Source organism: Pimephales promelas, chromosome 21, assembly GCF_988280905.1.
Source record: "Pimephales promelas chromosome 21, fPimPro1.hap1.1, whole genome shotgun sequence".
In the NCBI taxonomy this organism is placed as follows: Eukaryota; Metazoa; Chordata; class Actinopteri; order Cypriniformes; family Leuciscidae; genus Pimephales; species Pimephales promelas.
In genome coordinates this window covers 16,548,502-16,576,372 of record NC_142789.1, presented here as the reverse complement: position 1 = coordinate 16,576,372, position 27,871 = coordinate 16,548,502, and the positions used below count along the sequence as shown (strand labels likewise).

General features: G+C 37.8%; 1 protein-coding gene across 2 annotated transcripts in view; it reads right to left on the bottom strand.

The window, feature by feature from the left end:
- The window catches only part of magi1b (membrane associated guanylate kinase, WW and PDZ domain containing 1b), a 142,599-nt gene that overhangs the window by 46,618 nt on the left and 68,110 nt on the right, over positions 1–27,871 (bottom strand). For both annotated transcript variants that reach the window (XM_039673294.2, XM_039673299.2), the window contains exons 3-5: positions 3,906–4,025; positions 3,059–3,265; positions 795–1,011 (exon numbers count right to left, since the gene is read on the bottom strand). In XM_039673294.2, the coding sequence (XP_039529228.1) occupies positions 795–1,011; positions 3,059–3,265; positions 3,906–4,025 (544 nt within the window). The remainder of the gene's footprint in view (positions 1–794; positions 1,012–3,058; positions 3,266–3,905; positions 4,026–27,871) is intronic.

Below are 27,871 nucleotides of genomic sequence, written 5' to 3'. Positions count from 1 at the left end.
TCTGAAAAACCGCCAGAAGCAATTTCTAAACTTAAAATAAGAAACATAAAACCACTGCAACCTAAGATATTTATAGTGCAACCACTGTCTATACATAAACATATCTAAATATACTAATAGTGGGCCCAAGAGGTATTTGAAAAAGACAATTAGGTTACACTTAAAAATGTATGTATTTCATTGCATTAGATTCAAAAGATCAAACCAAGTGGCATCTGCAAACAACTGATGTTCAAACTTTTCTGAGATATAATTTCAATTATGTATATGGAGGCCAAAATGTGACACTCATTGAAAAAATTTGTATCTATGTTAAAAAAAAAAAAAATCAACTAACAAAACTATCAAGCAATCAATTATTAAAATGCTGATAAATATATTAAATAATTCACAGTTTTTAAAAAAAAAAAAAAACCAATAAGTTCATTAATTATTAATGTAGAAATAATGATAAATAATTTAGTATAATTTTCGTATGCATTTTCCGTTTCACTATTGATTTTTCTGCTTTCCCTATTATTGAAAATATTTTTTTTAAATACATTTTAAACCAATAATTTGAATTGGTTCAAATCCATTTTAAACAATTTAAACTTTTTCATTTATGTTTTTAATAGATATTATGCCAATATAATTGCCTTTCAGGAGGACACATAAAATATCATTGCTACTTGGTTTGATATATTATTAAATAGCACAAGCATTCGTGCATTTTTAATGTGTTGCAGAGTCCAAAAACTTTTCAAGGCCACGGTAAAAATAAAAGTGTCATGAAGATAGAGGTTGGTTCTTACTCTATAAAGTAGACCTCTCCATTCTCAGTGTAGGCCATCTCCCAGTTTCCAGGCAGAGGCCCCAGAGGATCCTCTTCCGTGGGATAGCCGGGGTGTGTGTGTGTATTCTGAGAGCTCTCCGTGGTTGACGCCGAGGTGTTGTTGAGCCCGTAGGGTTGAACGTGATCGCGGGCGTAGGGCCGCACGGAGGGGTGGTCGTCCGGTTCACTCGAGTCTCCTGCATGCACACATAAGATTAGTACACAAAGACAAGACCCTCTCAGTTCAACATGAGAAATACATCCCAAATAAATGTGGCAATGTACTTTTGCTAATGTGAATGCTTTGGAGAGTGGCACCAGGCCCCCTCCCTCTCACTTCCTGTAAACTCTGCAGTGATCAAACACTATTTCACTATACACAAACACCCATACCAACACATGGTTGTCTGACACTTTCCCACCCACACCAAAAATTTAAATCACAAAAACATCCCCTCAAATCAGTAAGAGTGTAAACAATTAAACACTTAACCTTCTCGGAGAGGTGAGGAATCTAAACAAAACGACTCTCAGCTAAATTGCATGGCCCGCCTGCCTGAAATAGCTGCTTTAAATTAAACCACTCTTCCAAATTTAAAAGGCATGAACTTGTATGAATAGGACAGCTTATTGCCGATTTTAAATGAAGAGCCCTAGAATTAACTTGGATATTAAACAAAACACGAAATGTAAAATATGATAATTTCCTTGAAGTAAAATATGTGATTACAGCCTGAAGTATGAATTTGGAAAAATGTCATATTGCTAACATAAACCAGCTTGTGGGATCATGAGCAGAAATGTAATGGTTTTTACATTCATCTAGGGTGAATCGTTATAACGTGTCTCAAATGCAACTTTGTGCTGTGAATATGCGACTATATAATCTTTCAAAAAGTTTGGGGTCAGTAAGATTTTTAATTATTTGTTAATGAATTAATGCATGTATTTATATGGATTAGAATTTAATTGCAGTAAAGACATTTATTGAATTCAAATAAATGTGTTTAATCCTGAAAGAAATTGATTATGGATTCCACAAAAATATTAATCAGCAAATAATCAGAAATGTTTCTTGAGCACCAAATCAGCATACACTGTAAAAATGTAAAAATGTTATGACAACATATATTTTTACTCATACACTATATTTCTTGAACTCATTAAAGTTAAGCAATTTCCAACTTTTTTATGTTATAGAAAATTCAATTTTTTTAAGTCAGTATAATGTAATTTAAGTTGAAATGACTTAAACATTCAAGTTGATTGTACTTAAACATTTTAAGGCAGCAGCAGCATATTTTTTTTTTACAGCATATTAAAATGATTTCTGAAGGATCAGAAAAGCTGAAATCAGCTGAAAATTCAGCTTTCCCATCACAGGAATAAATTACATTTTAAAACATATATTACAATAGAAAACAGTTCATTAAATTGCAATCTGATCTACTGCTGATTTTAATGTATTTTTCATCAAACAAATGCAGTAAGCATGAGAGACTTCTTTTTTAAAAAAAACATTACCGAACCCAAACTTTTGAACTGATTCTTACTGCATGTTAATAAAGCACAAAAAATAAATGTTGGCTCAAAAGCGCTGCTTCCGTACTCCCAATCTCACAGCAAACATGACATTTAGAAAGGAATGCACAATATAACTGTAGCTGTGCAGCAATATTAACTGAACTTTAGATGTGTAAACCTCCAACTTGGGTGGGAAAATGTCTTTGAAGTAGTTTTAAAACCTTGTTTTAGCATAACTGTTGATTGACAGATGAATAGGCGGTGCTCACTGTTACCAACTATAATACAATGCAATGTGGACATTCGTATTGTCGAATCACCAAATATGTTTACAGGAATCGAATTGTATTACAAAAGCGTTGAAACCTGTACTTAGTGCTTCCGATCACAAGAATATCAATACCTCTCATCGACCAGCAGCAGCTATTGCATGCAGCAATCCAAGACAGATAAACAACACTTCTAAGAACAACAGAAAATGCAACCCATTCAATACTCTGATAGAGAGTGCGAAAGTTGACAGCGCATAAGTGACGGATCAATAAACAAAGACAGGGAGAGTCCATCTTGGTGCTTTCTAACACAAACAAAACCCCTCTGCCACAGCCAGATGGCGCTCTTTCCCCCTTCCTCCCTGAATCATGATGGCGAAGGAAGAGGAAAGCAACAAAGAGGCATCACTCTTCCCTTCTCCCATGTGCCAGACGGCTCACTGCTGACCTGTGAAGCTACTGTTCATTTCAGGAACCTCATCGTCGTCCTCAGTCTCTGTAGGCACTATTCCAGCATTTTGCATCTCATTGTAAGACTTGGTGCGTCGTGGGGTTGACTGCTGGGAACCTGGAAGGCTGTCTTGCAGAGCATCGCCAGTAATCACTTTCCCACTAGGGGGCTGGCTGGGCGGCTTGGGTGTTCCATAATAGTTACCTAGGCAACAAGAGGATATTACCAGCATTCAGAACAGGAGGGTTAAAGGAAATGTAAGACATGATGATGGGTTTTTTTGCAAATGCTCTATTATAAAAATGACTGCTTGTCTTCATGAAGTTGATGCAACTTTAATGGGAGATAATGGTATCAGTGTGTCTGGACAATCAGGCAGTATTGTTTAAGGCTAATGACAATGGACAGAGCTGTCTGTCTGAACAAAAGCACTCCACATCATTAAAATGAGAGTGATAAATTTAGAATTCAGCCACGTCAGGACGAGGGATCAACCTTAATATTAATTAAGAGATTCATTTTGATTAAAAACAACAGCTGCACAGAGTAGAAATAAAAAAAAAAAAGATGTTAACTATTAACAATGTATTTTGATGCGTACATACGTAACATAGAATACATGTTACGCATCTCTGAAAATCTGGGATTAAAAATTCATAATATCAAAAATATTATAGTTAAAAGATTTTAACTATTACCAAGAATATATTTTGTTATGTACATATCTGAAAATCTGGGATTTATACATACACACATGCATACATACATAGAGTATAAAATAAAATAAATAAATATATAAAGGCTAAGCAAAAAGCATGTTAAAACTCCATAGATTGCCATTTACCTTCATAAGATCCAATCTCCAACAGTGTCCCACTCTGTTCAAGCTTTAGAAAGTCCTCCACTGACAAAAAATTATAATCTACTCCTGGCACCTCTCCGTCACGTGGACTGCGGGTTGTACCTGAGACAAGCAAAAAAGGAAAGATAACATAAGATACCGACATATGAAACTGCTAATTTATGCCCAAAACCACATATACCATCATGTCTATGATTACCACCTACATCAGGGCCAACAACAACCACATGCTACAGTCTACAGGCTCCTGGAAGCCAATCGCTGGCTGTGAATTAAGTGTGAGAGAGCTTTGCACGGCTAAAAGTGAAGATGTTGTAACACCTTGATGATAATTGGTTGTAGAAGAGCAAAGTGTGCCCCCAACCCCCACTGTATTGCTCTAACTACATATTAGATTAAAGTAGCTTTAGGGATCAAAGAGTCCATACGGCTGCTCTGCCTACTCCATCACATTCCCTAAGACCCCGTTTACACATATTAAAATCCGTCTCGGGGAACGCAATCACAAGTGGTCAGTAATAAATACAGGTGTAAATGGGTGCAAATGTATCCCAGAGACTGGTAAAAGACTAGCTACTGATCTATCAATCAACCATGCACTTAAACAAGAGTTTAAAATAAGGCAGATTTTCATGGATTCATTATGAATGAAAATGTTCATTAAAAAAAAATATCAATTAAAAACAACTTCAAAACATGTGCCAGGATTTTTTCAATTTAATCTTGCTGTATTTGTGTTGTTTTTATATTACTGTAAAAAACATTTTATGAATTTCAAGAAAAGTTTTAATTTAATGACTATAAAAAATGTGGTGTAACCATCAAGTAAGAAGTAATCACAAATGTTTTTTCTTGCGCTTAAACATGTATGTGAGATCTTAAAAATGTATTTTTTTAAAACCATTTTTATTCATTCATAAATATCATCGAGTTTTGGGGGAGTTGCACCAAAAGACATTTTACAACCTGAACTAACATTTATAAAACAATTATAAAAAACGTACTTGTCAAAAAAAAGGAACAAACTATCTGGTATTTTAAAAGCTGTTTTAAAAGCTGTATTTGCCTGTTTATATATATATATATATATATATACAGGCATGTTTTGTTTCCAAATTTTTTTTCCAAAATTATTTCCATGAAATAATAATAAAAGATTGTTAATATTACCTACTTGAGGTTTTGTTTTCAAGAATTAAATTATTTTAATGAGGCTTTTTTTTTCAATAATATCAGTACAATTGCATGATCCTAACATTTCTGATTTTATACCTCCAAAAATATCTAAATTAAATTTTAATACAGAAATTAAAAATGCTCATCATCGAAAAGGTATGTTCAAGTGCCTGTATGGTACAGTATGTATATTATATTACAACAGATATTGTTAATATATTTTTAAATAAATTAATAAAAAGTGATGTGGATATCAGGCCGAGGCCATGAGCTTTGGGAACGAAGCGAATGTCAGCCTCAAGTCTCAAGTCTCAAGGAGGAGATAATGGAGAGATAAAAGGAGGAGTGATGACAGTGAAGGACTAGAGAGGACCAAGCCTGGACTTTTTGTTGCATTTGTTTATTTCTGTGTGGCAGTCATCCATGTGGGGCTGCTGCTTTACTTTCATTTTGTATTTCATTAATAAAGTTTATCTTAAACATTTGCAAGTCCCCATCTTCTTCCATGAGGTTTAACATTGTACTAAACACAGTACAAAACAAGAGAGCATCATGTTAATGAAAAAATACCTAGTGTAAACAAGTGGCAATATTCTAATCTGAAAAATGAAGCCTACCCAGAAGTGTGAAAAACTGATATACATCGAAAATCTGTGAGAGGGAGGTCCCAAAAGGGAGCAAATATCCATAGACCCCATGTTAAAATGTCCGTGTACACAGCATAAATTCATGGTTCCGAGGGGGGTGAATTTTTTTCTAACATGTTAGTTTAAATCATAATTAGATATACAATTTATGACAAATAAGGGCGTGGTTAACTTTGATTGACAGCTGATAACAGGCTTTGCCGAGTGAAATTCCTGAAATTTGATGTCTCTGCCATGACAACACATCAAACTGTATCCTTTCTGAACATTTGTATTGAAACATCATACATAACATGGGTTGCTCTGCTATAATCTGCACTAACCGACAGCAGTACTTCACTCCTTTTTTTCCGGTCAGTGACATTCCACTACTATTTCACGTAGTTACTATTTAGCATCAATGTTTGTGGGCAGTGGCACTGCAACAGTTAGCATTAAATCGCCTCAGATAAGTTATCGACTGAGGTACTTTACCTATGGTTATAATTGACATTTGAAACATTGTAAATGCACCTGCCAAATGAACATAAGAATTGACTGATCTGCTAGCTAGTTAGTCGCACGTAAAAGGAGTGACTGTAAAAAGCAGCCAAGTCTCGATCTCGTAACGGTACAGATTGCTAAAGCTGCTTGGCTGAAGAGGCGCGTCCACCGGCCGGCTCAGTCTCACACAAAGGCCGACCTTTTTACCCATATATGGATTGGCCAGGAGGTGGGCGGGGTTAGGATTTCCCAAGATTTTCAAAAGATGACGCCACCCATACCCCTCATAAACGACCTCAAAACCAAGGGGGTAATCCATCAGCCAGAAGTTAAAGCCTCGCGGGAGCCGCTATTGTAGCAGAACTTCACCTGCTGTTAGCATTCCATTGACTCCCATTCATTTTGGCATCACTTTGACAGCGAATAACTTTAAATCTGAGGCATCCAAAGACTCCATTTGTCCATTATTTATTTCTAAAGAAACATGACAATGAATAAAAGGCTCCATTACCTTGTTTCTAACGTTATGGCCCCGTAGAAGCAGTTTTTGTAAAAAAAATAGGTCATATTGGGTCAGCAATCAGGGGGACGTGGAGACATAAAGTCCGATAAAGTCAATGGAGAAGCCCAGAGAGAGTCATAAAGTTGATCCTGCTGCTAGCTCATGGACAGCTAATACTCACTCTCTCCTTCTCTGTGAGGTTCGGAAGGGAATTATTCAGATTTCACTCGGCACAGCTACTAGAAGACATACGGGTTGCTCACGTGACAGGCTCAGTTTGAGCTTGCGCAATGCGCAGTACGCCTGCCGATCAGCTTTGAACAGGCTTCAATGTTCTCCGTTGAAATCAATGGGGACCCTGTGTCCATTTCTTTTACTGTCTATGCAAAACCGTTCTTCAAAAAGTCTATGGTTGACGTCACAGAGTGTAAACAGGGTCTTGCATCACATATTTCCTTCTTTTCCTTTTTCTCCACACATTCTATTTGAATGGACTCTGATAACCCTAGAGCATGTTTATTAGACACCATGATCAATCATAATATCATCCACACACACACAACGCTCCTTTTGCCCCTTGCATTTTAACTGTAATAAATATCCCTGCTGTCATAAAGAACATCTTTATCAACACAACTGTATTTGTTTGCACTTGGACACTGGCAGCTTTGTGATGCTTAAGGTTAAGACGGCGGCCAGACAGTCAACGTGTGTCTCACACGCTCGTCCTGCTGTGTGCTGTATCTCCCCATCACTTGATGGAGCTGATGAATAGCTGATATAAATAGCACCCCGTGATGGGAGATGCTCTTTGGCAGCCATCTTAGTGACACTGGTGATAAATCAAAGATGTGATGGTAACTCTGTTTTCTTAACAACCTTGCTATGTAATATTCTCTTTCGTTTACAGGCTGTGTCTGCAGTGAGCAGAGAGTAAAACAAAAGCCCGAAAATGGTTGCTCTTCAAAACTGTTTGTCACTTTAAAAAGGAATCAGGTCTTTTTGGCCATTTCATTTAGAAGCAAACATCAATGAAAAGTAGTTTAATGTTAATGTTTAAGCCTGTTAATGTTTAAGCATTTTTGTCATTTTCATTTCTCCAGCAGTCACAGAATATCATTTACATAGACTATCATTCAAAAGTTTGGTTTAGTAATTTTTTTTTTAAAGAAAGTTACTATTTTTTTTTAAAGAAAATACGTTTCATTATTCAGCAAGGATACATTCAATTGATCTAATTAGCAAAGAGTCGTAAAAAAAAACAAAATATATCACGGTTTCTATAAAAATGTTAAGCTGCAGAAAACAAAATTTCTTGAGGAGCAAAAACAGAATATTAGAACGATTTCTGAAGGATCATGTGACACTGAGAAATGGAGTAATGATGCTGAAAATTCAGCTTTGCCATCACAGGAATAAATTATATTTCAAAATATATTAAAATAGAAAAAAAATCTGTTAAATTGTAATAATATTTCAGAATATTAATGTTTTAAAGTATTTTATACATAAATACAGCCTTGGTCAGCATAAGAGCATTACAAAATCTTACCAACCCCGAGTTTTAATGCTATCACTGATCTAAAAAGTCGTTGAAAATGTTTCATCTATCTTGGGCCAATTGACTCAGAATTACCAACAATACCATATAAACTCTCCATCCCTTGTATGAGAAACAGATGATCCTACATGCTATTGGCTGAGCCAGATCCACTAACCAATGGATTACTTACTCTATCTATCTATCTATCTATCTATCTATCTATCTATCTATCTATCTATCTATCTATCTATCTATCTATCTATCTATCTATCTATCTATCTATCTATCTATCTATCTATCTATCTATCTATCTATCTATCTATCTATCTATCTATCTATCTATCTATCGCCCGCCTATATATATTCATGCTAGCCACTATTTGAAGAATGCAATGATACACCCTGCTCCTCAGAACAATACTCACAGCACTGTATTTACACAACATGCACAAACATAAACCTGCAAGGAAAAAATATATATCCACAAATATATAAATAGCATGGCTGTCACATAATGATATATTTTCTTGTTGCTAGGGACAACCCTTGAATGATTCAATCCCTGAGAGCCTCATCTCTGATTTCTGAGGTGATCAAACAAATTCATATCACACAGTCTGCCACAGGGAAGAATGTGCCACAAAAATGAACATGCCATGTCAAGGGAATGCATCTGCATGAAGGCATGCATTATATTATCCAGGTAAACAGGCCAATCAGCTTATTGCACTTGAAAAGCTGCATGTACCGTCTCACGCACAATGATTAAACATGCTGAGTTCCAAACAAAGTTGGATGTGAAATATATATATATATATATATATATATATATATATATATATATATATATTTATATAATTGTCAAATTTATTGAAAAAAAAATCTACTCAAAAGCAATTGTCTTACAAATCAAACAATGTTGTCTATATTACATAATAAAAAAATACTATCTATTATATTACAAAAACAAAACTACAAAAATGTACACTAATGTTAAAAATTTTGGGCTCGGTATGATTTTTTAAAAATATTTTTGAAAAAAGTCTCTTATGCTCACCAAAGCTGAATTTTAATCAAAATTACAATAAAATTACTCCAGTCTTCAGTGTCACACGATCCTTCAGAAATCACTCTAAAATGCTGATTTGGTGCTCAAGATACATCTTATCAATGTTGAACAGTTATGCTGCTCAACTTAACTTTGTGTGGAAAACATTTTTTATTTTTTCAGGAAAAATAAATATTTTATAATAGTAGGTCTTCTTCACTGTCACTTTCCATCAATTCCGTGTATCGCTGCTAAATAAGGTATACATTTATTTTAAAATATGTTACTAACCCCAAAACTTTGGCATGGTACTGTATGTTTACTAGAGACATTTCCACAATTTTATATCAAGTTATAATATAAATCTTTTTCAATTTATCTGCATGTCTTGCACAAAATGTAAAATTCCTTGATATTTCCAGATTTTCCGTGATTGTGGAAATCTTGAAATTCAGCTGTGAATGGCCTTAAATATCCCTGGGTGTACATGAGACATAAGCACACTGTGTTTAACAAGAGTTAATTACAGTATAGAGTATACACTTCTCTTTACAGCATTTTTTTTGTTGTTGTTTTTTTTTCACATTGATGCTTCTGTAAATGTACTTATGCTAGACAACTAAAAGCTCACTGGGTGCCCAAGTGCTAAATGAACCAAAGGTGAGGAGCTCTGACAACAGACATCACAATCTGCAGCTGTTCGATCCCGGCCTACACACACTCATCAGTTGTGGGTCAGTGACTGTGAACAGAAGGGGTTACTGTCGCCAAATTGCATGATCCAGGGCCCAAAAGAGAAACAATTACCTAATGGGGGTTTACAACCCTCAGTTAAATGATAACCTCCTCTCTCACACACACACAGGCTGTAGCTGCTGCTACACACGCTTATACGTATTTCAGTATAAGCAGTATGTGTAAGTGTGTGTGTGTACCGTGTATGTGTGGCTGGACACATTCTCTCTCTGGAAAAGAACAGTGGCTCCTCACAATGAATCAGCATCAGGAGTTCCCACAATGCAGCCTGGGAACATGCAACACACGCATACATGCAGAGTGACACACACTCAAATAACAAATCTGCACCTAACTCAAATCTGCAATTGATTCTCTACTGAAACTTTACATTTTGTGATTGCGAATACATTTCAACAGGGAAAGCTTAACGATCCTTCAGATTTCACATGTTTCACATTCTTTTCTTATAGAGGTGATGGTAAGGAAATCATCAAAGGGGTCATTTCAGGCAAAACAGGATTTTTCCTGCATGATGTTTTAATAAGAAAAAAAGAAACTAAGTTGCAAAAACAGGTCATTCTGTAACTGTCACAGTATTAAACACCCATGCGAGCATTAACATATTACCGCCCACATTTACACATCAACAGCTATTCAGTATTCAACATGGCCTGTCCTGATGAATGCAGTGTGAACTACACCAGTACTTTTCATATGCAAAAGAAGTTAGCCAATCATAACAAAGGTCATTTACATTTAGATGACTTCTATAAAAACAGCTTGTTTAATTCTAAAGGTCACAGAGAGTGTTTAAAATGGGCAGATAAAGTAAAAATGTTTTGGTGCTAAATCTGTTGCTAACATTATAAGTGTATTTGAGTTTTCAGTGAAAGAAAGGAAGTCTCTTCTTGTTTTAGGTGTAGTCAAGGTCTGGCAGGTCTGGCTGAGATGTTGACATGCAGTCTGATTTTGGATCAGTCTGTCAGACGGTAATCCCCTTTAGACTCCATGTAGCTTAAACCTGGCTGGGCTGTTGACTCAGAGCATGACAGACAGATCCAGAATCAGTCATAAGCAATGGCATAACTCACTTCGAGCTAACATCAGTCTGTCTATACAGAAGGACATTTGGGTAAATATACAGCTTCCTTTTTGTCTGCAAGGGGATCCAAAACAGAAGGTATCTTAAATTAAATATTCTCTCTGATTTTAATATGTAAATATTTAAATTTCATTGTTTTTCTCCTTTTGTGGAAGACACAAAAATATTACATTGTAATCATTACAATTGGGGATGAACCCGTATTAAAATTCTGGGTGATACGATAAAATCATAATTATTTGTCAAACAATCATTATTAAAATTCAATCCTATTTTGCCTAAATAAAATAAATCAATCGTTTTAAATGCAACAACTTTCTAAAGTGCATTATGAAAAATTTATATCAATTTCGACTTTTGCTAAAGATTATATTTGTCATTTTAGCTAAATTATTGTTTTGAGACCGTTTTCTGCTTTCTCAGACTCGTCCTTGTTCCTTCAAAGACTCGGTCTTGACTCGGTCTCGACCCTTCAGACTCGGTCTCAGACCACAGTGGGACTAGTAATTTTCAGGCCAAGTCCTCGAGATTTTTTTTCCAGTGCATTTTTTATGTTCATATAAAAAAACACACACAACACATAACAATAATAATAAAATACAATGTTGACAGGCATTATTTGAAAATGACATCCCATGGTGCAATGCAAAGATACTGCCATCAGAGCCATCAGTGTCTTCAGTTGCTGCCTGGTGTGAGCGGCGGCAAGATGAGCGACAAGTCTGCCTCTGCCATCATCAAGTTCGCCTTTCAGAACCACAAACCGTTGGTGACCAAACACCTGCATTATATGACTGACAGACAAGAATGGTTTGACCTAAAAATATCAAAACTGAAACTATTGCGGAAACAAAATACACCTACATCTTGGATGCTCTAGAGGTAAGCCAAAACATACCAAAAATTAATTTCCAAGTGAACTATCCCTTTAAGACGTTAAGACGACTGCTCTAAACAATTCCCAATCTAGTTTAGTCTGTAGGCCTAACTGTTGATTATTAACTGGGTTGATATTAAATCATGAATATCAAAACAGATATGTCAGGACAAAATCTTGACTTGGACTTGCTTCCTCAAAGACTCGGTCTCGACTCGCACTCGACCCTTCAAAGACTCGGTCTTGACTAGGACTCGACTGTATTTGAAAACCAACAGACTCGTTCTCGACTCAGATTCGACCCTTCAAAGACTCGGTCTTGACTCGGACTCGACTGTATTTGAAAACCAACGGACTCGGTCTCGACTCAGACTCGACCCTTCAAAGACTCGGTCTTGACTCAGACTCGATTGTATATAAAAACCAAAGGACTCGGTCTCGACTCAGACTCGACCCTTCAAAGACTCGGACTTGACTCAGACTCGATTGTATATAAAAACCAAAGGACTCGGTCTCGACTCAGACTCGACCCTTCAAAGACTCGGTCTTGACTCGGACTCGACTGTATTTGAAAACCAACGGACTCAGTCTCGACTCAGACTCGACCCTTCAAAGACTCGGTCTTGATTCGGACTCGACTGTATTTGAAAACCAACAGACTCGGACTCGACCCTTCAAAGACTCGGTCTTGACTCAGACTCGGCATAGGCGGTCTCGTTCCCATCACTACCAACAAGCATAGAAAATTAACTATAAAATACCGACTTACATATATATATATATATAACCCATGCACATTAAGTGATAAACAACAACAAAAAAGAATCTTTAAAATAGGCAGATAATCCAATATACTGCTTCATGCATTCTGTTACAATGGACGGGGACTGAATCATTCAAGCTTCAAAAAGGACACACATAGGTATAAGTTATTAAAGTATCATAAAAGTGGTTCCCAAGCACTTTATTGTAAGTGTTCTGAAGCCATAGTATTGTGAAGTGAGTTGAACAGGTTCAGTATGATTCGTGAACAAATAACTTTTGTGAACCAGATCCAATGTTCCATTGATTCATTGAACGCACCTAAACTATTAATTGAAAATCGTATTCAGTCTGTCAAATGACTTCAGAAGACTTGGAATATAATTCTAGACTACTTTAATAATACTTTTATGGTGCTTTTGCATCAAAGCCGTTGCTTTTGAACAAGTACATTCTTTAAAATTACATCTTCTGTATTCCATGGAAGAACCAAAGTCATACGGATGATTTAATCCTTTAAATGTGCAATAGTTAAGGACAAGGACAGTTTCTGAGAGCTGTGAACGGAATAGAAATGAGCGCAGTGATTTGGCAGCAAAAATAGAGGCTCATTCATTCTTAATGAAAGACTGGTCCCTATTTTAAGGCATTTCTCCTCAAGTGTCTCAAATGACAAAGTTTCAAGATTTCTACACCCCAAAAAGTAAATTAAAAAAAGTATATAATTCATTCCACGGTGTGCTACATTGCTGGAAAGGGTAATATTACAATTCAGCTGTTTCCATGCCAGCTCTGTGTCTTATTTTCCACAAAATGGAGCCTGATCTCTCTACACATCTTTGCATATGACATAAATACGTTCTGTGGATAAAAAATAGCTGCATTGTGAAGTGCAAAGCCAGCAAGGAACTTGAAAACACCAAAGGCAGACACATTTAACATCACACATTCTAAAATACATTAGGGATGTCCCGATACCACTTTTTCACTTCCGATACCGATACCGATGCCGCACCTTTGGCTTTTGCCGATACCGATATTAGTCCGATATTTTTTTTTTCGTGGTCCGACGTGCCGTATACGGCCCACAGGGTGGTTTATAGGTTTAACTTTGTGAAAGACAAAACAAAACAAACACAAAAGTAAACATAATACATATCTTTGGAAAGCTGAGAAACTCGTGATTCGAACGATGTAAACCATTTTAAGATACAATCAACACAGCGGGCACAATCTGTCTCTTTGTCAGACCACCAACAGCCAAAACAAACCAACACAAACTGGAAGAAACTCACCAATTAGCCATCTGTTAGTCCACATTCCAACAAAAATGGTTTGGTTTCACTGTAAAGCGTCCATACAATCCAATTTGAAGAAGTTTTTGGTCCAAAACAATTGTATATATGAATAAACATCCATGGAATGTAAATAGTAGCATTTCGCGTTAGCCGACAGCGCTATCACAACTTCGACACACTAATGCTACGCTCACACCGGACGCGAATAGGGCGTCAGGCGCGAATGATTTCAATGTTAAGTCAATGCAAGAAAAATTCCTGCGGCGCGAATGAGGCGTGGAGCGCGGCGCGGAAGACGCGAATACGCCTCATTCGCGCGTCAAGTTGGCGCGAATGGCGCGAATTGAGCGTTGTGCATTCACGCGTTTGACGCGAATTCGCGTCTGCCGCCCGAGTTGAAAAATCTGAACTTTGGCGTGAATTCGCGCCGCGTTAACCAATCAGGAGCCTAGCTGCTTGCTCACGTGGTGAAGTGTCTGGATGCTTCAATAAATTATTTTGTTAATATGACTAAATGCATGGTGGGATTATGCACAACAAAGCAAATGTTTCATCACTTAAAACATTATTTCTATATGGAGACATGTTCATTTTGTATTGAATGTTATTCATTCCATATCTAGAAATAGTATTATGTTGTAAAGACAGACATCCCAAGTCTCCCGGAAGTTCCGGGAGTCTCCCGCATATGGATAGCGTCTCCCTGATGCCCGCAAATTAGTTCAAATCTCCCGGAATCTAGAGCGAGACATACTGCGCGCATAACATACATAGCGCGCTATATATATATATCAACATATGTGCATAAATTCGTGTCTGGACGTGAGAGAGAGAAAAAAAAATCACAGGACAGGTTAATAACTTTTGAAGGCTGGCTCTATTTATTATCAAAACAAAAATAAATGACAGCTAGATTAGATGGATGAGGGGCCGGGCGAGGGTGATCCTCGCTCAGATGCGGGACAACAGGTCATCAAACTGGGCGCGTGACAGGCGGAAGTACCGCTGACAGCGGCCGTCATCCAGCGCAGCTCCTGGAGCGAGCAAATGGTGAAACTCGCCAAACGGTTCGGCTCCGAAGGGTCCGGTGGACACAAATATACGGCGACGATGATCCCCACGCCGCTGTTCTGCTATCCAGAGTAAATACAGAGCGGTAACTCTCTTGATGAATGCTCGGTCGACATAAAAACAATGACCGCCAACGGATTTTGATTCTGACGCGCGTCACGCGCGTAAATTTCGCTTCAAACTTTACGCGCGCCAGTTTCGCTCTCTCTTTGAGTGACAGTTTATCTATCCAGTTGCAATAGAGAATGAAATGACGCTATTTTCTGATAGCCAATGAATTTCTGAAAAGACTGAAATGCAGCTTTTGTGGAATCATCCGATTACATTAGAATCCGTGCGCAAAAGCGAGAGTGATTCTCTGCGCGCGTGTGCTTAAACACAACAATCATCACGTGACAGGCTGCGCCGCTAAACTGGATATCGCTCATATTTTTTTCTCCCCTCCGATCTCCGATCTAGCGTTCTGGGCCGGTATCGGCGCGATACCGATGCCGTGGATCGGATCGGGACATCCCTAAAATACATCAGAAAAACAGCAATGCCATGTGCAGATCCAGCACACAAACAGGCTCTAAAAATAGCCGTGTCTGATAAATCAGTTTACTTTCGCGGCTGAGGGTGCAGGAGCACTGCAACACCCAGCGAGGTGTTCCTGAAGTTCGGGTTTCTGATATGACATTCGAACTTCACTGCTGGAGAGCAAGGAGTTCATACTGGTTTGGAACGACATGAGGATCATGAGTCCATTTAAATTTGCGAGTAACTTAAAAATAACCCCACAAGAAAAGAACCTTAAGAGTTCTGCTCACGCAAGCTTCAACTTCCTTTTAACATCTCTTAAGGCTGTGACACACCAAGGCAACATCAAATAACTAAATGGCGACGAAAGTTGACGAGTCGTCACCTTTGCTTCAGCTGTGTCTCGACCAAAAAGCTGGGCTTTAAACACATGGCAAAGACTACATCTGACTGCCAACTAGCATGTGCGTTCTGTGTCAGTGTGTAAGGAAATATCCGTCTAAATCAGTGAGTATCAATAGCCTTTTTTCGCCATTCAAAAAGGGAAACAGAAACTAGGACTGCAGATATACAAACTGTAAACAAAGCAGTGCTTGCTTACCATTTGGAATATCAATCATGCTGATCAATTTCTTCATTCCAGGTGGCTCATGATGTTGTGAAAATATGCACGTAGTGGAACGCAAAGGTAAAATGACATAAAATTAGAGCAGCCTTCTGTCTGTGCCGTCTTGATTTCTTTGCTAAACTCAACAACAGCCAATCAGAGCAATCGGTCTCACCGTGAATCAGATGTTGAATCAGACAAACTGCCTCCAGCATAAGCCAGACTAGAGCCGAGGTGAGAAACACAAAGCAGAAACAACAGACCTTCCCCTTATAACCAGACATTGCTCGACGGCCGACCATTGGCTTGGTGTGTCAAGGCCCTTAAAGGTGCCCTATTATGCTTTTCCACTTTTTCAATCTTAGTTGGTGTGTTATGTTGCTGTTTGAGCATAAAAAATGGTTACACTTTATTTCGATAGTCACTTTAGACATTCTACTAACTATAAGTAACTTTTCAACTACATCTCCACTAACTGTCATTAGAGTATTTGTAGGCTGTAGTAGACTGTCAGTAGACTGTTAGGTTAGGGTTAGGTGTTAGGGTTCAGGTTAGGAGAACAAGTTGACTTATAGTTGCTACAGTAAGTTACTTCTAGTCAGTTAAATTTGGGGGACCAACAAAATAAAGTGTTAGCAGATATTAAGCAGACAGTCTACTAATACTTTAATGATAGTTAGTTGACTTGTACGGCAAAGTTACTTGTAGTTAGTTGAATGTCTAAAGTGGACTATCAAAATAAAGTGTTACCAAAAAAATCTGCAAGGTTTCAAAGCTCAAAGTCCACTCCAAAGGGAGATATTTTATTTAACAGAATCCACGTTCAAAGAGCTACAACGAATGGCTCGTTTGAACTACAACATGATTTTTCCAAATCTTATGAAGTCACAATGGTACTCATTTAAATAATCCACGCCCTAGGAATAGCAAAAAAGGGGACGAGGGCAGGTTGAGCTGAATTAGAATGTTGTCGCTATGTCAAAGAGACATATTTTTATTTTCCACATTTCCAAAACAATTGTTTTGACCTTCAAGGCTGATTGACTTATTCTAAATGCTGTTCCTGAAAATTATAACCCCAACGTTTATGGAGAACTGCACGTTTTCAGTCGCTTTTGTAGGATGGTTCACCGCTCCTTTTAAAATTAACCATGGTTTTGTGATTGATTACTGTTTGTATCACCTTAGTTTTCACTTTTCACACAAATATTATGATTAAATGGTAGATTTAAAAAAAAATCTACAATGTAAAAGAAAATTACAACAAAAAAAAAATTCTAAAACGTTGAAATCCGTGCTTGCAAAGTCTGAGCATGAAATCTGTACATTGTCAGGGTCTGAATCGAGATCAAATTGGTTTGAAATTGATGTCATCCTCAATATTTACGCTAGAGAAGAACTTACAGTTATGGAGGGGCAGGACATTTCCCAAATACACGCTAATCGCTGCTGATCACAATACACTGGGCCAGCTAACCAATCACAGCACATTTCGTATTTGGAAGGAGGGGCTTCATCAAAATCAGCATGTTCGAGCCAGACTGAGAAGGTAATGTAAAAATGTTTTTCGAACAAGTAAGCATGAAAATATAATATAGTACACCCCAAAAACAAAATGAAGACTTTGCAAAAGGGCATATTAGGACCCCTTTAAGTATCCAGCTTCAATGGGCCACATGTTGTCGCAAAACAAATAGCTAAACAGGTTGCCCTTTGAAAAATCTAGACAAACTGGGGGGGATTTTTGCTCATGTAAATGTTGCTATAGCTAAGGTGTCCTGAAAGATTTTTAACACATTGTTATGAGATTACCAGGGTGTGCTCTGTGGTTACAAGTTGGTTTCTTAGTGGCCTGTAGTGAGAAGAACACACATTTTTAATAATGTTAGTCTATGGCAGATTTTCTCAACATTTTCAACTCAAAGGCCCTAATTATCCAACACAATATTTGGAGGCCCTCCATATAGGCTAAGGAATTTCAGTTACTTGCAGCTATATTCTGGTGTTAAGCCCAATTAATTTTTTTTTGGCTCCAGAAATTTCAAGACCTGTACGTTGGCCAATAAAAACAATACAATTTTCAATATAAACAACAATTACTATTAAGGGGTGAAAAGGAAATATGATTTCAGTTACTTCTTGTGTTTTTAACATTTTAATTGATATTTGAGTTAGATTATATTTTAGTTATAATATTACAAACAATTTATTAATTTAAAAGTATTAATTTAAGTCATCTTTTCCAACTGGTCTATAGGATTCATGCATGTTTTTTTGTCCAGCAGGCAGAGATCCAATTGCTTAGAGAAGTAAGAGCACACCTCTCTTCAACAAAGCTGCAAGATTTCAAGGAAAAACAGATCCAAATTTGAAGAAAAATATTGGATATTTTGCTCTCACAGTTGTATAAACAATGGTCTAATTAAATGTCCTCTCCCATGAGAATATCTCTCCCCATTTACCAACGAGTTCTGACTAGAATGAACAAAAAGCAAATCATGGATTTAAAACCTCAAAAACCCTGTTAGGAGTTTGTTCAAAACTCTAAATTCGAGTTTGAGCAAAAGAAATAGCAATGGGTCAGTGTAAAACATTGGCAAATCGCACTGGCAGAGACACAATGGCACAATACACACAAAAAAAGCAGGCAGCTTTAGACCCGGATGTCGGCTTTAGTTTCACCTAAAAGTAACAAGGTTTTGACTTCAAGATGCTGGTCTCTGAGCCAACTTAATACCCTCCATGTGTGTATGTGCATACTAATCTCCCACTGAAGAAAAATCACAGTTGCAAAGTGGACAAAAATAGTAAGCCTGTGTGATTCAGCAGTGTCTGAGGACTCTTGTGCATAAGTAATAAAATTAGCATGCATCCATATTCAAATCCTTAAAGGTCAAGTAAAGGTGTGCGTCACATCAGAAGCCTTGGTGAATTAAATACTTCTTAACTACATCTTGCATTTGTTCTAATGGCCAACAAAAACCAATCCCACACCAATAAAAAGAAATCTAAACACATAATAAGATATATACAGTAAACTTTAAATGTTAATGCTATTTCTTAAATAACAAAGTGCCCTATTTACCCACAAAAGTTACTCCCTCTTATAGACACAAAGAAGTTTCATAGCTTCATTGTTATCTTTCTAGGTCAGCTTAACCTCTCACAGCCACAACAACACAAATGTTACCTAGCATTGTGAAATTGGACATAGCAACACACTGTCCAGTTATAAAGGTGTTTAAGGGGACGTATTGCATTCCTGGAGAGCAATACTGCAGTAACTGGAGAGGCAATCAATCAGACGCAACACTTTAAGTGACTCCGAGCCTCACCGCCATGATTCAGTTAGCGGTGTAGCGTAGGCTGTTGTTAAAGCATTTGGAAACGACTCATTATCATCATTCTAATAATAGTCAAGACTCTCACTATACCAGCATTCGGATGTTTCCGCATTTCCAAAGTTATTAAATGGCCGTGTGGATTTTGGCTTGAAATAAAAGCATGATTACAATATTTATACAACAAAAACCGGGGTTTGTTTGAGATGCTAAATCTTCAGCGCTCTTCTCACAGAAGCAATTTCATGCATTTTCTGATGCCCTCCCAGTTAAATACATAAAAACTAATTGAAAAATGCTCATGTACACTGGGATGTATTTGTTCTGAGCTGAAGCTGTTATCTGCATGGCTTGATTAAATTTTTCATGAGCCTGACCCAGTGAGTAATACAGGCTGCTCTCTCTCTCTCTGTGTGTGTCGTTCTTCTCCTTCTTCCTCCTTGTCATCTCTCTTTTTTTCCTACATGTGCTTCTCTCTATAATCTATAAATGAAAAGGGCAATGACATGAATGAAAAAAAAAGATTAAACAAATCTAATAAGTGGCAAAACTTCAAACTTGCCAGTGAATGTTGGCTTTGAGACCATATCAAACACTATACATCATATACTAGCGTACTGATAAAAGTTGGTCTTTAAGTAGACATACACATTTAAGAATTACAATAAAATCTAAAACATTCTCTCTCCTGTAGAAAAATGGATTTGTATACAATATGTACTACTCTTACAATTGTATAAAACACATTTGTCCAATTAAATGCTCTCTAAAACGAGAATTTCCCTCCCCATTTACCACTTACTTCTGATTAATGTTTCACAACTGTGACATAAAATAATTGTCCCTTTAAAAAAGGAGGAGCCATTTGATTTAATCAAATTATATCAAATTATACATGCATGATGTTATTGTAAAAAATGTTAATAACATCACAACTGGTATAAACATCTGTCTCAGCTAACTGGGGTCAGCTGGGACAAATTGTCATTTAAACCTGGTAAAACATGCATCATTGGTGTATATCCAGTGATTTCCTCAGAGTTTTCTAAAGAAGGGTCTCTGGTTTTAGGACAGCATAAACCACTGCACTACAGCACACACACAAAAGCCATGGTACTATCTTTATGAACAAAGAGAGACTAGTATCCACTTTCTGAATGGAAATCAATCAAATCTGAGTAATAAAGTATATTTACATGTAATATGTGTAACTTGGGAACTGTTATATGAAGCTAAAACCAATTTAAATAAATAAATAAATAGCATCTAGCATTGTAACCTAACTTTCAGTTCAAACTAGACCAGTTTTTCCCCACACCGGAATGAAGTGTGGCTTTGGATTCACATTGCAGAAAGCATGTTTACATGATGCATTTTTTCAAGGCCACAGTTTCCACCAAAATTGAAACCATGAGCAGGGCGCCAAATACCTTATGGTATTTTCTCTGTAAAATAGTAAAACAAACAAGGACAAGGACTAAACAAGCAAGAAAAAGTAAAATACCATTTTTAACCTTTGACAAGCTCCCTAAATTTCTTTCACCATCTTTAGCCTATTCTGACTGACACGGTCAAGAGGAAAGACTTTTTGAAATACTAAAAAAAAAACCTTTGTCAGAAGCATTAATCAAAAGGCAAAGCACCAATAAATGGCATGTACAGGCCGGAGGCGACGTCAGTACTCAGTAGAGTTCAAAAGGATATAAGATATTGACAGTCCTGTCACAGCAGAGGCGCTTGAGAGGCTCTACCTTCCCTTCTGTGTGACTGATGCCCGCAAAGTGTTGACAGATCACTACAGATTTATCAAAACACACTGAGTGGCACAATAGTGTTAATAACGGTCCATATTATTCATACACAAACTATTTACTGGTTAATTATATGTGCGCAATCAAAACATAATTAAAGCTATCAATGCAATCAGGAATATCAAAGCAATACGAGACATTGGATTGCAGTGATTTGTCCATGGCAAAGGGATGTTCTTAGACACAACACAAACCAGAGTGGGAAAAAAAGACCATGTATACTTAAAGCAAAACTGAAAAAACGAACTGTTGTGATGTCATTTGGAACGAAATCAGGCCAAAACACAGTCTGTTTGGAGTTTGTTTCAGGAGTTCGAAAACAGCTTGTCAAGGCAAATGTTCTGGAAAAGAAGCATGGCAACTGCTAATGAGCTATATATATATATATATATATATATATGAAAAGTCCCCATAAAATATAGAAACCCAACATGCTTAAATAAATACATGAAGAGCTGAAAAAGTTTCAACTCTAATTCAAAAAGCTGAACAAAACCAAAAATTATTTGTCTTGTAATCTGCCCCATGTTTTTTTTTGTTTTGTCTTGGACCAAGGTGCATCATTTAACACACATACAACATACAGTATATATATATATATATATATATATATATATATATATATATATATATATATATAAATATATATACAGTATATATGCACACACACACACACGTAATCTCTTAACAAACACACAACGATACATCTTGTTAGTATGTCAGTAAAAAAGAGAATGATTTTTACTAGACAAAGTAGAGGGTTTAAAAGAGAGAGAAAGAAAGTGAGAGAGGGCGAAACTGTTTTTGGGAGATCTGGAACCGGGAGACACTGAGAAAGGGAAGACTCGAGACTGGGAAAGGCTTGGAGATGTGCGCCCATGTTGATGTTGACAGCCAGCCCTTTCGGCTCAGTGGGAGAGAGAACCATCTGTCCCACCAAAGGGTTAATCCACAACATAGATCCCCGATTCTAGCATTTTCCACCCCACATATTCCCATTAGCAAAATTGAGTTCCTTTCTGAAAACATATCCCCCCTAAAACACCTCCAGTTGGAGATCCACTTCAAAACACAAATCAAATCTACTCAGTCCAATGATGTCAGTGCCGAAACGACTGATCAATGCATCAAGACATGCCAAATAATGCTTTGCTGAAAATATTGATCAATGCTTTTGATGAGCTGAGTAGATTTGATTTGATGGAGTCTAAACACACCAAACCAAGCTTAAAAATGAACTCCACACACGGCCTGTTCCCGGCTTCGGCTCATATCTTCATTTTCAAGTCATCTATTCTGGAGCTACATAAGAGCGATATACGCCAGAATGCCATTTGTGAGCCAGAGAATTATTCTATTTAACCTATAAACGCCACTAAGATACGGAGAACCCTTCAAAACAGGCGTCATTTCTGAGCTTACATGAAAAGGCAAGAGAAAGAGAGCATGAGAAAGGCTTTCAGACACAGATACGGCTGAAGACAGCGGCTGCAGCGGAGAGCCAGACATGGGGCTGGTGTGGATGGGAGGGGGGCTGGGAGAGAGACGCCTGCCAGACTGCTCAACTCCAAACATAATGGCCTCCAACACGTCAAGTGACCACAGCTTAATTCAACCTCCACTCGCTCAAGCAGACAGGCACGTACACGCGCGCTCCAGCAGCGAACACGGACCGCGGCATCTCTGGTGCACCATTTTACCGTCCTCAACAAATCACATCCTCTCACATCCCTCAAGACAGTCACATATTCAGCTGCATTCGCTGCGTTGCTGCTCCCAGATTTCTGTCACACATTTCCCATCCCTCATCCCCCCTACTGCCAAACCCCGGAAGCTGAAGAGTCCAGGTGATATTTGGGAGGGAAAAATGCTAAAAATTACCTTAGCGGAGAACCTCGCTGCCGCTACTTCCAATGGATGAAATCCATTCAAGATCTTGCACAACCAGACGAAATCCAATAGAAAAGAGCTGAAAAATCCCAGAATCCTGTTCCGGTGAACATCAGGTGCTTGAGTCTCAGCTAGCGCTTCCCAGTCTGTCGTCCCTCCTCCTCCTCCTCTTCCTCGCAATCTCTTTCTCTGTAAAGCGGTCGTCCAGCCCAGCGTTGAAGCACAGCCAATGTGAGAGGCTCGCACAGAAAACACCATCTGAGCTAAACGTCTTCAGGCTCGCACTCATCCACCTCCGCCCGCCCACCTCTCTCTCTCTCTCTCTCTCTCCACATCCCCCCTCCTCTTCCTCCTCCAACACACACTTGCAGACAGATACACACATGGCTCCCGCTACAAGACGCACTCTCTCTCTAGCTCACTCAAGTACATACACAAATACAACGTGACTAAGGCAATCAAATGGTGGGCTAGGATGGGGATTAGAGGCTGAATGAGATTTAGCAGATAAAAATCAGTCTGGTCAGGCCAGCCATGTGTATGCATACAATACTATTGTTTAACTCTGAAAGGCCACTGGCCAAAATGTGGCCACACACAAAAGCCCCAAAGTCATTCCCTCCTTTTATCAAGCCAAAAAATAAAAAAGACAAAATTATTGATCAATGACAGGAGGACTTTCTTTAGTCGTAAAGCACGAATTTAATGATTTGAAATCCATGATACTATTTACACTGGTGTTACTTGTGTTAATGCAACCCAATCACATTAAAGACCATTTTGCAAGATGTAAACAAAACTGGTCCAGAAATACTTCCTGTTTAGGTTTTTTTAGGTTAGCTGGGATAAAATACAACCAACAGAACATATAAAACTGAATCAAAAAGTTAAACAAACATCTTTAAGATGTTTTTCTTTACATGTGAAATAAAGAAAACAGTTACAAACTGAAACAGGAAGTGTTTCTGGACCAGTGTTGTTTACATCTTACAAAATGGTCTATAGCACGCATGTGGATTGTCATGTAATTTATAGGCTAAAGTGAGTTTTTACTTGGATATGATACGCATTGGTTGGTTAGGGTAGGTTTAGGTGTGGGGTGGTGTGCGTGTGTATTACAGGCAAATGAACTGAGTATCAAATGCATGTGAAAAACGGCATCTCATATGCATGTAAAAACTCATTTTCGCGTATAAATTACACGATAATACACATCCGTGTTATAGAGACGCATTTACGTGAGAACAGGCTGGTTAATGTGAAGAATTTACCAGTTTGATGTATTAATATATATTTTCATAGGGCATTCAAAATGTAAAATGTTTTGCATCCAAAACAACTTTTCTGATGATGTAATCATGGCCATGTGGGCGAGGAAACATAATATTAACCAATAATATAACAGCAAACAATCCGTGATTCTATGAAAGCTTAGATGGATGGAACTAACACTGGACCTGATTGACTTTTATTATGGACAAAAACCCTGAGACTTTTATATAAATATCTTTATGATGCACAGAAGGAAAAAAAAAAATCCATAAAGGTTTGGAACAACATGAGGCTGATTAAATGATGAGAGAATTTTTATTTGGGGGTGAACTGTCCCTTTAAAAAATATATCAGTCTTTCCTTACACTAAAATACACATATTGTTCTCCATCTTTCATTTGAGATAAAAATGAACTATCCCTTTAAATGTTTTGTTGTCTTTTACAGGCATGTGAAATCTCATCAGCTTGGACTAAAATCCACATTTTGTTCCCCATTTTTCAATTGAACTGAAAATGTTTGTGTAAACTTAAAATTAAATTAAATTAAAAGGAATCTGGTTTTGAATGGCCTTTTGACCACTAATAGCCACTCAATTAAATTACTTCCCTCATCCATCAAACAAAGTCCCATACATCTCAAGCAAGTCTCTCAAACTCCCTCTCTTGCTTTCTTAACCCTCAAGTTGAATGATTACAGTGGCAAAATGACAAACACGCATCTCCAGATGAAACCCAGAGGAAATAGGCCAGAGGTAATGACAGAAACATAGTGTATCTTGTAGCCTGCGTGTGAGCTTCTATTTCTGGGTGGAGCTCAGCGTGAATCATCTTCTCAGCTCACTGGAGCTATGATTCGGATTTAAAGCTCACCTTTTACATAATATCAAACTTTCAACAGCTGAAGTAGAGCGGAATTGCTTTTTTGAGTAAAAAATTGGGGGTGAAGGCCTTAGTGTCAGGATTTGTTCTCATGTTGTGTGTGTGTAAACACATGATATGTGTTTTGGGCTATGTGTTTGCGTTGTTCTCCTCGTTAGTCTTGATTGTTCATTGGTGTCACCTGTGCCCTGGTGATGATGTCCCTTATTTAAGATCCTTGGGTTTGTTGCTCTGTGCTTGTTCGTTTTGTATCTTCCCGTTGTGTATTCCCGTGATCAGAGTTTGTATCCTGCCTGTTAGTTTTAATCTCGTGTTATTGTCAAGTTTATTAGTCTAGTCTTGTCAACGTTCGTTTGCCCCCTCGTGGGTGTTTGTTTTCTGTCTGTGTAATAAATGCCGGGTTTTTTATTTATTTATTACTGTCTGCGTTTGGGTTCATATCTGCATAGCTTATAGTGCACTTAGTGTGTAGACAACCATCTTTAGAGCTTTTCCATATTGACTACATGATTAAAGGAATAGTTTACCTAAAAATCAATGTTCTGTCCTAATTTACTCACCCTCATGTCGTTCAAACCCCCTTTTTATCAGTGGAAAATGGAAGATATTTTGAAACATCTTTTAAAGGGAAATATGTGGAAATATGTGTAGACCTCTGGAAATATGTGTAGAAGAAATGTGAAACTATTTTTGAATTTGGAGCTTTCCAGACTGAGAAAAGAAAGAACATGTATTTTTAGCTTATGTGGATGAAAGACAACAACTCCCAGAATCCACTTGCTTCACTGCCCTAGGAGGCCACTCCTACCGGTAACAGAGCAACAAGTCTAGGCTACTAGTGAGTCTCCGTGATGAGTCTGCCGAAAAGGTGTTTCGAGAATGCTCAAAATGTCCGGGATTCAGTCGCCATTCATCATGTTTACTGTGGAGAGCAGGATGAGGCTGGTCTGGCTGTAGTCTTTAGACTCTGGCCTAAAAATCCTCCGATGATGGAAAATGACAATTTTTGCGTCATCTGAGGAATATTTCCAGACAAAAAAAAAAAATACATAAATCTCTCGTCTAAGGGGAAATGAGGGTGGAAAGCTTGGTAATTCGAAAATACTTCAGGTTTTTTACTAATTCAAAGCTCAATGCTAAATCCTGAAGTATCCCTTTAATGACAGTCGGTGGTATTTAGAGTTGTTTTGGACCTCACTTACTTTCATTGTATGGACGGTCACATTATTTAAAATATCTTTTGTGTTCCACCAAATAAAAAACAAAGAGTTTGAAATGGCATGAGGTTGAGTAAATGATGACAGAACATTCATTTTTACATGATCTATCCCTTTAATTTAGAAAAGAATAGTTATTAATGATTGTGTTTAGGAAGGAAAGTATGTGTAGACGCTGCTAGTCCATATGGATGAGGGCCAAGTGAGCACTAGGTTGAAGACACTTTAGTATTCCAGGAGTAATTCCAACCTTTGATTCTGAAGGACATCTAAAAAAAAAAAAACTAAAAAAAACTGGGAAACTTGCTGCAGATCCCTCAGTCCTGGTCTTTCTTGTTCAGAAGCAGCACATGAATGGAGTGGTATTTTAAGAGGTATTCTTCTTTTGTGCCTCAAACCTCTTTTAAAACCCATCCATCTAAAGTGGTGCCCCCTGGATAGGCCTGATGCTGGTCTCTAGTTTGTCCACTCTCACAGTGATCAACACTTTCTGAGGGCGCTTTTGACTTGCAAATGAATTCACAAAATGCTTTTGAATTCAGAATGTCAAGTGCTGTGAGCAAATGGACATTTCAGGCCAAGAACAGCCAAATCACGCCTCACTCATCTACGCTCAACAACGTGTTAGCCAAAGAAAACGTGGAACGGGATTTAGATTCTGAACATGCCCAGATTTTGACAAATTTCTCAGTATGCCGCCCACATATGCTTGCTCAGTGATATCAAGCTTGAGCTGACATATCAAAATGGAGCCTGGAAACTCAAGGCAAACCCAAACAGAGAAGACTAGACCTACAAATAACCCATTTTAAATAGGATGTTGTGTTAAACTTAGCGACATTATGCAAAAATCAGACCATCCAGACACAGTCTGTCTGCTAAAACTCACTCGAATGTTGGTCCTCCCTACTGAGAGCCCTCGGCTCCCTGCAGGTATTATCTCTCTTCTGTCTGCTAATCGTAGCTGAATTGCGACCGGGGCGCTCTTCAGATCTACCCTGTCTCTGAGCCTGTGGTTGAAGCGCTTTGCTTGTCTGCAGACAGTGGTACACATGCTAAATGCTAATTAGCTAGCTCCCACAGACATCTGTGGCTGTGAATGCTATGTTAACACAATTAGCTAAATTGAATGATGCAAATTTTCGAGCTGCGCTTGTTTTCTT